Here is a 13,203-nt window from a genome sequence, read left to right as displayed (position 1 = left end):
TGCCCCACGTTTTGGGTAGCTGGAGAAGAAGCAGACGACGCCCCCGTTCCAGCCGCAGATCACGGACGATTACGGCTTGGACAACTTCGACACGCAGTTCACCAGCGAGCCCGTGCAGCTCACCCCAGATGATGAGTATGTGCTCTCTGCCCCAGTCCAGCTGCAGAGCTAGGAATTCATGCAGAGATTAGCTGGAAATCACTAAGAGGCTGTGTGTGTTGGTGTGGTTGGTTTTTTCTTTTCACAAAGGGGATGGGACTGCTGGGGTACGTTCCTTGAGCTTTTATTGCAGCATCAGCCTCATTACATGGTTGAGAGAGTAGGAAGATGGCAAAAGCTCATGTACAGCCAGCAGCAGCCAAATATTTCTTTCACAGAATTCACAGAATCCCCAGGTTGGAAGAGACCTTAAAGGCCATGGAGTCCAACCCAGCCCCAACCCCTCAACTCAGCCCTGGCACCCAGAGCCACATCCAGGCTTTGTTAAACACACCCAGGGATGGGGACTGCAGCGCCTCCCTGAGCAGCCATTCCAGCACTTTATCACTCTTTCTGTAAAAAACTTTTGCCTAATATCCAACCTATATTTCCCTTGGTGCAGCTTGAGACTTTGTTACAGAGCATCTTAAAAACGTTTTAGCCAATAGCATATTGCTTACAGACAGTTGTTTTAGCAAATTACATGTACACCTGCTTCACAATGTTTGCTTGTCTTCTTTCTATTAACAATACACCATTATTAAGCTTAAAACCTTTTATTGTCTTCCTTCTAGAAATCTTCTTACCTTTACTGTTTCCCACAACTATGTACTTGCCATTAGAACTCACATTACAGTAAATTTGAAATTCTTTGTATCTTGAATAACTTATTATATGACAGAAGACTGCCCAGTGTTCTGATAAACTAAACACTGCTCTCATTTGTTTTTCAGAGATATAATAAAGCGAATAGATCAGTCAGAATTTGAAGGATTTGAATATATTAATCCATTGTTGCTGTCAACAGAAGAAACAGTATGAAGGAATGACCTCGTTGGGGACAGTGTGAATGACATTAATTTATCCTTAACTACAGTATATGCATGCGAGGCTGGGGACTGGTCACTTTGGATGGAGACCAATGATCTAAAAACAAATTTGCTGCTGAAAATCAAAGAAGAAAATTATGATTTTGGTGGGTGTCCTCTGCCACTTAGTGATTCTTAAGTTCTGGGCACTGACACAACTGGCTTCATTAATGAAGGAATTTGCATTTTGTGCCTGTTTCATGAAGGATTGAAACGTTCATTGCATCCCTGCAAAAGGAGATCACGAGAAACTTTGAGATCCACACACTTTCTACAAACATTTGATGCAATGAGCTCCCAGTTGAAGAGTATTACAGTGTAACATCCTGAAGAATAAAATATATTACAGTGGTGTTGAAGCTTATTTTTGATGCCTTTTTTCACAAGTGGTACCTGTCTAAACATCTCAGATATATTTAAAAGGAGTTGTGTTTTATTAGCAATCAAAACATAAATTTGGGTACAAGATTTAAGTGCCTAAATGGATAAACTGCATTGAAGGATTATTGCATATTTGGGACGTTCTTACACCTGGTAAGTTCTGCTTGTTAATATTAAGTAAAATTCCATCTGAAACATACAGTTCACAGCTGCAGCCTGATGTTTAGTTGCATTTTTACAGAATTTGGAATGCAGAGGGACTCAGTGAGATTAATTCCAAATTAGAATTTACGGTATCAATTACAGAATCTGTTGTCTTAAACTCCAAATTTACCAAAATGTAGAGATTGAAGAAAACTAAATTTGCACACAAAGGATTTCTAAACATACTTAAGCAGTGCCTACACCTACAATGATATTGTGTTGTATATTAGATTTTTGAAAAGTATTTTTATCAACAATACAAATATTCAGATGTAGTGCAAAAGCATAGTAAAGCATAGCCTTAAAGTAGTAAATCTAGAATAACCATAAGATAAAATCCACTTTCCTGATAAAGCACACCTCCTGCTTATGATAAACTGCTTACAGTTGCTCAGTGTGCATTAATAACTAATCATTCTGCAGCAGAGAATGGGATCTTTCAGCGAAATGATTTGCATCAAAGCAGTACAATTCTTTTAATGGCAGAAAAACAAATACCTAAGAAATTGGAAGAAGCAAAAGACAACTGTGGAATCCCTTCTGGTGGGAGCTGGGGGGTGCCAGGGGAGCCAGGGGCAGGGGAGGACTCGGGAGCTGGCAGAGCCCCCGGGCTCAGCTCTGCTGCCTCGAGCTGGGCTCCAGGGCTGCTGGGGGAAGGGAAAACAAAAACCCTGTGCTGGCATCTCACCTGATTGGGTGTAAAACACAGGAGAAATTGTGACACTTTCACTTTCTTTACATTAACCTATGGTTTTCTCAGGGTACAGCATTGCATTAGGTGCTGAACATGACATCTTTGGGATTCACATCCAAGTCATGAGGTGCTAGGACCAGACTGCCAAAACATTGTTTGAAATAGTCAATTAATCATTGATTAACAATCTAGGTTTTGTATCCCCTCCTTAGCCACAATTATGCAGACCTGTGGTTGTTTAGTTCTATGAATCCCATTCAGGTTTCAGTTGTGGGTTTCTCTGTTGGACTGTAGCTTTTCATATTCAGCAAAATGTGTTTTAATCAACACTAAATAATTTAACTAGTAAAAAGTACTTGCCTCAAATGCCTGGACTTTAGATACTTTATTATCTACTAAAGGCAACATTACCTTTTAAATGTAATCTGACATTTTTTAATTGCTCCTTTTCCCCTTTTCCCTCTTATTTTATTTCCCTGAATAATTTCCCGTTCAGTGTTTTGAACTCCCCTGGTACTAAAGCTAATCAGTAGTGATCAGAGTGACTGCAGGCAGCTCATGAATGGAACTGTGACAGGTTAAGCTGTCCTTTGACATGCCAGGGCATGGAACTTGAAACTGGAAATATTAGAAATGTGGGTTGGGGTTTTTTTTAACCTTTTTTCCAGGTTTCAGAACATTTTTGGGAGGGAGGGAAGGAAGAATAGAAAGACACATTTTGCTAATCAAACATTGTAAAGACTATTTGATTTTTATTTAAGAATTTACAGGCATTTACAATGTTGCTGTGTTGCCAAATAGTTTGCTGGGTACAAGTTTGGTTGCTCATGTGCAAGTGTTTGAATAATGTTCTGTTCATGATGAAGGGGAAATTTTTTATATAAAGTACTTGTTTTATAAATAAAAGAAAATGAAGGATGTAATTAAATGTGTGGTTTGGAAAAAAATCCTAATATATTACAAATGGATCTGGTAATGATATATAGTTGTCTTATTTGAAATAGTAAATGAAAATTCTAGCTAATTTAATGATTGTAAAACAGTAAATATGTTCTTGTAGTTTTGTATAATTAATTAGTTGGGATCTTTGCTGACCAGTTTTAATTGTGCAGAAGATGGTATACTAATCCATAACAGCTGAGATCATTTATATTCTTGCACATCTATTAAAGACTTTAATGAAAAAGTTAATAGACTGTTATTATTTATCAGTGAAATGGGCTGTGTCCAAGCTCTGAAACAGACCCACTGTAAATGAAATCTCTAGGAGCCTCCTGGATTTTTATACTGTACCCTGTGTTTATTTTGTCTCTGAATCCCAGCTCAGCTGCAGGTTTTGAGGTCCAGGGCACAGGGAAATAAACCAGAGCAGGTTGGTGATCTCATCCCTTGGTTTGTGGCTACTGAGCTGTCACTGAATGTCATTTATTGTCATTCCCAGCCTTAGCAAGTGTTCCCCTGCTCCTCTTGGGAAGTGACCAAAGAGCAGCTGAGCTGCTGAGCCCCTCCCAGCCCCAGCAGGCTCGGGGCTGTTCCCTGCTCTGAGCCCTGGTGGTGGCTGGGGGGGCTGTGTGCAGCTGGTACCAAAATCAGCTCTTTTGGCTGTGTTCAATCTCCCTTTGCAGCTCAGCATTGTGACACTGCAGCCTAATTAGCCCAGTGGTATTAATCACCTGTTGAACAGTGATACTGACTTAGAAACCTGCACTGTAAGGTTTGAATTTAGCTGGGCTCCTTCAGAAACATAAAAACCCCACACCCTTTATTTGGTCTGGGCTGTTTTCTCTTAAACAGCTACACTCCCAGGATCAATTGTACAATTACACTTTCTTACTTAGCTATTAACAAAAATTGCCAAATTCAGATTACTTTTAAACTGAGTTTATTTTCATAGTTTATCTGTTTAGAAAAAAAACGACAGTAAATTTTTGGATTACAGCAAGTAACAGTTGTCTTTTGCTCAGCTGCTTTCTTCTGTCCTGGGAGGTTCAGAACTCTGGTGCATCAGACAAAGCTTGAGGGATTTCCAGTAGTGCATTTTTTCAGGAGTACCAAGCCTCATTTCCCTGGGGGTCTCTGGGACATCCCAGAGCACTGTTTTCAGAACTGGAACTACTTCACATGCATTTGAGAGGCTTTAAAAGAAAAAAAAAAACCCAAACCAAACAGGCAGGTGGCACTTATCCTTCTGTTGAGTTACTGGTTTAGGTCAGAGACAAGGATGTGCTTCCTTGACACATTTTTCCTTTTCCTTTGAGAAAGCTTCATCCTTGGCCTGGTTCCTGTGCTCTCCACTCCTCTGGATTTACCACATGACATCATCTGCACTTTCAGACAAGCACCTGGCAAGGTGCCCATCGATGTCCAGCTGGGAGAGTCTGCAAACACAGAAACAGTCTCATCCTTGTACTGACTGTTCTTTACTCCCTCCCACAAGTGTTTGGTCCCTTAGTGGGGCAGTCAGTCCTGTGCACAAATCCTCTACCAAAACCTCCCACCCTTGCTGTTGGTGCTGCTCAAACTGGAGCTGAGTAGCACAGACCTGATGTATTTTAAGCCTTTCTGTCTAAGTCTCTTGACAGAAGCACCAAAATTGTCTAAATATTAATGTAGCCACTGTTGTGTCTCCTTGTTCAGCCTCCCAACAACAGGGAAAGTGGCCCCCAACAGCTTGCAGGGTTAGAGGACCTGTGGAAAAGCACATTTTCAGCAACTCTGACAGCCAAAGTACTATGAAATTGTGTTAACATTTCTTACTGTAGAGCAGATACTCAACTTGTAAATGGGATTAAACTATGTCATTCTGACAGCTAAAAAGGACCTTACAGTAGAAGTTTTGTCTGCTTAGTTATTCTGTACATAAAGGATGCATCCAGAACCTGCTGTGGTTCATTTATGGGAAAGTCATGAAAAAAAACCAAAACACAAACTTACCTTCCACTAAACTGCATCAGACACATTGGACAACTGTCAAGAGTTGAAGCTGCTTCACTCTGGTTTTCCTCCTTCTCCTTGGGGCTCTCAGCCCCAGGAGCACTCCCGAGCTGAGGCTTCTCTGCAGGCACCCCTGTGGCCTCCCCTGCTGCAAGCTCCCCCTGGTGTGTTTGGATTTGAGGCTTTTCTTCACCCTTTTCTCTCCTGTCTGCCCTGCTGTTCTGTACAGTCCCTGCGTGGTGCTGCTGAGGGCCCAGGGCTCCTGCAGGGCTTTGTGCCAACGCCGAGGGCTGTGCTGAGCTGCTGTGCCCAGGGAGTTTACATGACTTGGGACTCACATCCAGCTCTGAAACACCTTTTGTGTCTGCTCCAGATGCAGTTTTGGCTTGATCTGTTCTGGTTCCCCTGCAGGTTTTCTCAGCTGTGGATGATGAACTCCTCAGTTTATCTGCTTGGCCCTGTCCTTTATGTAGTTCATTGCTCTGGCTCTGTGCTGGCTGCTGGGAGCTCAGATTCTTGGGGTTCAGACATTTTTCTTGGTGAAAAGAGGGGAATGATACCCAGTGAAATTCTTTTGTTCCGACTGTAAAGACTTCCTGGTGTTCTGGACTCTTTTCCTGTTGTTTCTACAATACACACACACACACACACAGAGAATGCCTTAAGCACATGTAGCAAAATCACCCAGGCTTTGAGGACACATTGCAAATACTGAGAAAGCTGAACTACAGGAAGGAAAAGAACATTTTATTTGTGTCCCTCCTCCAGGAGCTTCCTGGAGCTGATGGAATATGGGTCTTCCCTCAGCATTTCTAAATGGATACAAGGGGTACTCATGTTCCAGAGAGACTAAGGATGAAAACAACAACCTGCTGCTGTTCAGGGGGGAAAAAAGTTCTTTATAAAGACTGATTTTTATGTCATGATCTTGCCTGATGCCACTGGAGTGATGTCAGGGTGGGTTCTGTGCAACTAACCCCTCCATTACAGCTTGCCTTTTCCAGTGTCATTCCTTGGGGAGATGCTGGTGTTTATGGCAATCAGCATCCTTACACAGGCTCCTTCTTCCTAGCAAAATGTTGGAAAGAATTTGCTGTACTGCAAAAAAAAAGCCTCTTTGTAGCTGTCCTTATATTCCCTGCCACACCTTGCCCAGCCACAGCCCTGCACACAGAGACTAAAGAGCTGAAACCCCACATCTCTAAAAGCTATTTCATGTTGTTTCCCATTAAGCAGGCTGTCGCTATTGGAAGCAGGAACAAAGTGCAAAAACAAGGATACAGCACGCTACCTTTTCCAAGAACTCTGGAAAGCTGGGCACTGTGTCCCAGTTTGTGCACTCTGAATCTTGACTGATGTCTTTCAGTAGCAAAAGCCAGGTTTTTTCACACTCATTTAATTCTTCCTTTTCAAACCAGGAACATCTGTCAGTCGATGCCCTGTAAAGACACAGTCCAATAGTTTGAAGGTGGGAGAGAACAAAGAAAATACTCTTAACACTGATACCAGTTTGCCTCTTTTTTCTGGAACACAAAGACATTATTGAGCCTGCAAACTATTTTTTGCAGCTTTATATGACTTATGTAATTTGTGCAGCTAGCAAAAAATTAATGTCTAAATGCTTTCCTTTCTGCTTGTAACAAATGAGCAGTAGGTATCTATCACTATCTTTACTTCCAAGTGAAGCAGTTAAGTGCAGCCACTGTTTTATCTTCTCAAATACCAAACTTAACACCTGCTGAGCACAGAAATCATGGAAGTGTTTGCACTGAGGGTGGCAATTGTATCAGTTTCCATGTATGTCTGGACATTCCCACACTGCCATTTGAAATTACTGATTATCTTCCCAAACAACTTGATTTAATTGATCCCAGGAACTATAAGCACTAAAAGGTAATGTTGTATAAAGACAATTCCAAGGAAAGGATGGATTGTTAATGTCACAGTGGTATTTCCAGCATTCTCCCTGATGCGTTTTCTTGGGTCGCTGTCCAAGAATGAAGCTGTACAGGGATGAAATTGGAAACAACATACTTTTAAAGAGCAGAGTGATCAACCTCTCACAGCCCATGGTGGAAGGGGCACGGCTGAGCCCCCGGGCTCGAACACAAACCGAGCCACTCACTGCCTTCCGTCCTCCCGAACTCCAGGGCTGGGAAAAACAAAAACTACTTCTGCGCTCCTGTGAGCCGTATTCTGGAAGAAAGAAAACTGAGTTTTCATATATTAACGTTTCTCAGGCCCTGGCCTTGCCAGTGCTGTTCGGAAGGCGGGGGGCAGGCTGTGCTCTATCCTGCAGTTTTACCTCTATTTTTTGAAGGCGCTAAGGGCGGTGTTTAATGAAATAGCGTTAACAGACACAGATCTGACCGCGAAACGCCGCGAGTCGCCGGGGCTCTGCACCCCGGCCTCCGAAGCCGCTCCGATCCCCCCGGAGCCCATTGGGTCCCCCAGGACCGATCGGATCCCCCCGGTCCCGACTCACTGGGGCCGCGGCGGGGGCTCGGGGCAGGGGCTGCGCTCCCGGCCGCGGGCGGGCGGCGCCGTCCGGGGCTTCAGGCGCAGCTTGGCGGCTCCTTCCTCACACATGGCGGAGGCTCCCCGCGCCTCGCCGGGGGACGGCGCTGGCGGCCGCAGGAGGGCGGGGAGTGAGGGCGGCCAAGGCTTCCTCCTCCTCCTCCTCCTTCTCTTCCTCCTCCTCCTCCTGCCCCGGGCGCGCTGCCGGGGCTGCGACTCTCCGCCCTCAGAGCCGCCCTCAGAGCCGCCCTCAGAGCCGCCCTCAGAGCCGCCCTCAGAGCCGCCCTCAGAGCCGCCCTCAGAGCCGCCCTCAGAGCCGCCCTCAGAGCCGCCCTCAGAGCCGCCCTCAGAGCCGCCCTCACGGCGCGGGGGTGGCGGGAGAGAGCGAGCGGCTCTGAGGGCGTCCTGAGGGGCGCCCGGCGTTCCCCAGCCCCTGCACCCCTGAGCCGCCGGGGGCTGGTCTGTCTCAAAAAAAGCCCTTTTTGATGTTGCTTTTACCCTCAAACTTGATGTTTTTATAGGGTTTTGGTGTGTCGGGAAGGGCAGGGTCAGGGGCTGTGCTGGGTGGTCCCCGTGGCTGAGGGGGACAAGATGGCGGCGGGTGGGGCCTGGCCTGTCTCGCCCTGGGTCTGGAGCTGCTGCGCGGGGTCAAACCCAAAGGCTGTTCTTCCAGAAAAATAACATGGACTGGGAGAGCGCCTCCGACCTAATTTCGCTTTTAGAGAAGAATTTGAAGTGATGCGATTTGACGTTTTTGGCCGGAATGTTGCCATGCTAGAGAGGGTTTAAACACTCCCCAGCCTGCAGCCGTCTCAAAAACAGACCCCAGAGGAATGGTGACAGACACTTCATCCTCCATTAGTACATGAAAGGACCAGAAAGTAACTCTGCTGTTTAAACTCTTAACAATTGATGCAAGGAACAAATAACTGTGCAAGGAAATAAATCCAGTTTGCTAACAGTTGTTTGTGAGGGAGCGCCAGCACGCAAGACTCTTTGCATTAAACCAATTTATTATTGGTAAAACAGGAGCTGAAGTCCACATTCTTTTTCTGTAAGTGCATTTATGTGTTCCTGGATGTCAGTGGACTGCTCCATCCTTGGATTTTTCAGAGTAGAAAGGAAGCATCAGTATTGACTGATTGTTAGAGGTTACACCAGTGAATCATTGTGTTGGTCACACAGCCCATCAAAAATATATTAAGTAACTAAGTTGACTTAATATGTGGTTTGAGTGGATCTGAACCTTGAAAATGGGTATCAGAGTTCAGAGATTCACATTTCACATAAATTTAAAGCTGAGCAAGTCCATTCAGCCCCATCCAGAGGTGTTCCAGCTGAGGATGATTCTGTCTGTGCAGAGATCTGGGAGGCTGTGCCCAGCCTTCACCTTCAGGTACTTTGTGCTTCTGTGAGACCATAATCCTTTAACTCTGTGTAACCACTAATTTCTTAACTTTAAAGCAGAATTAATAGGTTTCCTTTTGTGGATAAAAGTCTTAGAAGTGCAGTGTTTGGTTGCTCCTGGTATCTGTGGAAGTTTATACAAGAGGTAGTCCAGCTGAAAGACAGAAAGAATAAAAAAATTGTCACACTAGAGGGCCAGCATTTTAGCTGTGTGATGGGCAGAGTAAAACAAGAATAAAATCCAGGAAGAAAGAAACTACTGGAAAAATCAACCCCTGTCACAAAGACTAACCTTTTCCCACATTAATATCTGTTACAGCTACTGCAGTGCCCAGGGAACACTCAAGGTACAGTCACAGGGTTCTGTCACTTTTGTTGCCATTTAGAAGCTGCTTCCCAGTGTGGTGAAAGGAGATCCCAGGAAATCGGCCCCTCCTTTCCTTCTTTGTCGGGAAAGGCGTTCTCCCAAAAGCTGCAGGTGGAAGAAGGTAAGTGGAACAGAGGCAAAGAGTGAATCTGGATCTGAAGGGTTTAGGCTGCTGTGGAGAGGAAGGTGGTGGTGGCAGCAGAGACAGAGCAAAGCTGGAGAAAGGGGGTCTAAATAAAGCAGAAGTGTGAATTGAAGAGGGGTTTGGCCGTGGAAGTGATGGGAAATGAGATGGTAGAAATCTGATTTCACAACCAGCTGAAGAAGTAAAATCCCAAGGGGATTTTACTCAGGATCACTGGGAATTGTGGCCCAGCGCTGACTGTCACCACATGGAGGCAGCAAACTATGCAAAACCAGGGATTTTACAGAATCCGGGGGGCTGTGAAAGCGCTCCAAACATACTCCTGGGTGTATCTATGCTAACGATCAGTGATGCCACAGGGTTCCTTTCATTCCTGTGATGTTTGGGTTAGTGTTTTATATTTTATGACCCCTTGGATACTCCTTGGACAATCCTCTGCTGCTAAATTGTGTGTTGTACCTATGGATTTATGTTGTTGGATACGACTTCTCCCAGAACAGCCATCAGGAGTGCAGCCTGTTCTTCATGCTGGAGGTGTTGCTGTGTGGTGCTGTGAGCACTTACAGCATTTGCAAAAGCTTTATTATGGGGGAACATAAAAATTGGTTATTGTGCAGTAAGGGTCCCAAATGAAAGAATATAATAAAAAGAATAGGGAAAATTATTGTTGCAGCTTCTGCTTGTAAAAAGCAAAAGGAGAAAACCTTGCTTCTGTAGCAGCTGTAGGTTGTAGGTAGGTTTGAATTTTGTAGATTTAACTGAAAATTCTAAGGGTTTTTTGATTGTTATCTGCTTAATGATACCCACTCTAACCATGTCATGAATGTTTTCATCCTTGCTCTATCTGCTTCTGTAACTACCTCCAGATTTCAAACTAGAAATCTTTGTCCATTAAGGACATTTAGTATTTTTCATCTGCATCTTTCCAGAATGAATAAAGTACTAAGAATAGGAAGGCAAAGTGTAGAATAGGATCTGTTCTTGGGCTTGCCCCTTTGCACAAGACAAAATCTTCTGTTTCCTCCACTGCATGGAAATCCTATTACTTCTTGCTTGATTTTGGGTCTTGCTAATTTAATAATTAGAATGTTTAGTGGTCTTAGGAAAAAAGTTCTCCTAGAAATGCAGAGAGTAGTCTTTATCATAATCAGCCTTGGCTGGATTTGAGCCAGTGGTCAAGGGATTTGAGCTTGTGGAAGCCAGAATGCTCCTACAGATTATCTGCAGGGATTTCCTTGTAAATGGAGTGCCAGCATGTGTAGTTATCTCTTCCCTGTTGAGTCTCATCAAGCTGCACACGCTTAATCTTTACTTACATGGTCGCTGATTCTTGCTGTAAAGTGGGCCTCAGTTTTAACTTTTGCTCTCAGGAAGAAGGGGCTATTATAACAAATTCTAATCCTTTTGCAGTTCCACAGTCACTAAAGCCTATAAATTGCCTGCCAAACAAACCAAGTGATCTTTTCCTGGGCTGAGGGAAAGAGGAGAGTGTAAAACGCAGGTGCCAGCATTTGCTGGGGAAGAACTGGTACATTATCAACTAATCCGCCTTCTGCTATTTCTGATTTCCTCCCCAACAGCTGCAGCATTGAATGAGAGCTTCTGCATTTGGGAAGAATTAGAAAGCTTGGTAATGCAGGGTCTCTATTACAGATACAACAGCTCACAGACAGGGAGGAGATTTTTGCTGCCGGTGTAGAATTTGGAGTGCTAGGCGTTTTATAGCCTGGAAAAATTGTAATTTTCAGCTGTTGTTATGGAGTAATCAATGAAGAAGAGATGCCACAGTTTCTGCTGGGTTTCTCTCAGAGCCTGATGTCATTGCATGCAGAAGCTATTATTTTTTTTAATGTGCCACTTTGAGGCTGAAGCACATACAGTTTTTATTAAAACTTCTTTTTTTATGACGACTGATGCTCGCTGATAGTTTTAGACCTTCTGAAATATCATTTCTTCTGTAATGATAGCTCCAGTATCAGATAAAAATGTTCAGAAGAAAGTGTTCCTTGCTAGACCATTGAAATATTATTATATTTTAATTATTTTATCTAATCAATGCTTAGCTTGGAAGTACATGTTGATAATTTTTTGTCCTTGTCAAATAGTCTGTGACTTCACTCAAGGATGAGCATGGCCATTCTGCTAAATGTAATAAAGGACAATGTCCCCAAAGAGACCACAGTGTGCAGGGCAGAGCAGCAGGGAAAGCTGTTGCAGCAAATGTCCCACAGCTGAAATGCTCCACTCTAATGTCCCAATGTGTCCCCTAAATAGCCAGTGGCAGCAATTGCAGCCCTGGAAAGAGTAACTCAGCAAACTGACCGACTCAGTCCAGTGCTAATCACTGGCTGTGGTGAAGTGGGAAAGTCTGACTCGTTTCATTAATGTGATGTGTTACAATTAAACCAAAAAATGAGGAGAACTGGGTAACACTGGCTTAGTCAGGAGAATAAAGATGACGTGCATTTCAGTTTGAGAAGCGCAGGCTTCCAGAGAAAGTCAGTTGAGTGGAGACACGGTTTTGTGGGTTCTCCTTAATTTTAGTTGGAGGAGACATTCTCTTTCCCACAAGAAGCCACTGTCTTTGAAACCTGCTCCCTCTGGTAGCACACCAAAGCTGAATTTGCCAACGTGCAGCACCCAGTGCATGACTCATCTCTTCAATTCAGCCTTTCCAAATGCAAGGACAGATCAGCACCTGTGTGGCTGGAGATGGAAAACCCAGGCTTATGACATTTATATGCCAAGATGGGAAGACCTAAAAAGAGGACTAGGGAGACTAGCGTGGCATTTGCGGGTACCAGGTTGCCAAGGAGGCATGTTGTATTGAAACAGTTGCCTGGGAAACATTTAAAAATACATTGAATGGAAAAGCATATGTGATGTGCCCACAAGTGTTCTGTGTGAATGAAATGCCATGGCTGATGATGGCACCAAGAGACTGTTACTATTACATGTAAAAATGCTGCAAGTGATGTGTGGTTTTTTCCCTTTTGTGGTGTTTTCCTACCCTGTTTGCAGGAGGTGCACCGAGGGAAGGTTGTTTTGCTCTTGGCTGATGGATTAATGTGAATGTGGGGAAGGTGGAACACACAGGCAGCAGCAGCAGCTGGGGATGGCAAGAGCAATTTGGCTTCATTTAGGCAACCTAAACCAACTGACAAGGAGCCTGCACAATTCCCCCTCAAAAGTAATAACAGCACTGCTCAAACTCCTACAATATAAAGATAAATGGTTCTCTGAGCATTGCCACTTTAATTGGTGCTAAAATGGGTATTGGGAAGCTCTGATGTCATTGCAGTGGGACTTACATGTAAACATCATGGAAAATGCAGGGGTTTTGATCAAAGGTTGGACAACATATATGAAAAAGTCTCTCACTGACCTTGTTTTTTGTTTAGGGCACTGAAATAGAGGGAGATGATAGGATAAAGTTTCAAGAGACAGTTAACTGCTCTAGTCCTTCCTCAGATCAGAGTCAATTACT

General features: G+C 43.9%; 2 protein-coding genes across 2 annotated transcripts in view; one reads left to right on the top strand and one right to left on the bottom strand.

Annotated features, from left to right (window-relative positions):
* Positions 1-2,184, top strand: part of PRKCZ (protein kinase C zeta) — a 40,324-nt gene extending 38,140 nt beyond the window's left edge. Inside the window, exons 18-19 of the mRNA XM_084220252.1 lie at positions 20-135; positions 933-2,184. Of these exons, the coding sequence (XP_084076378.1) occupies positions 20-135; positions 933-1,020 (204 nt within the window). The 3' untranslated portion in view covers positions 1,021-2,184. The remainder of the gene's footprint in view (positions 1-19; positions 136-932) is intronic.
* Positions 2,185-4,310: 2,126 nt separating this feature from the next.
* FAAP20 (FA core complex associated protein 20) lies at positions 4,311-8,570 on the bottom strand (the record flags this gene model as incomplete). The annotated part of the gene is made up of 5 exons (XM_084220398.1): positions 4,311-4,724; positions 5,281-5,906; positions 6,572-6,719; positions 7,766-8,258; positions 8,420-8,570. The coding sequence occupies 5 exons, from the start codon at positions 8,568-8,570 to the stop codon at positions 4,652-4,654; spliced, it is 1,491 nt and encodes a 496-aa protein (XP_084076524.1). The 3' UTR covers positions 4,311-4,651.
* Positions 8,571-13,203: the final 4,633 nt, after the last annotated feature.

This window comes from Fringilla coelebs, assembly GCF_963513975.1.
Source record: "Fringilla coelebs genome assembly, chromosome: 22".
NCBI classification, from domain to species: Eukaryota; Metazoa; Chordata; class Aves; order Passeriformes; family Fringillidae; genus Fringilla; species Fringilla coelebs.
This window is presented reverse-complemented; position numbering and strand designations above follow the sequence as displayed.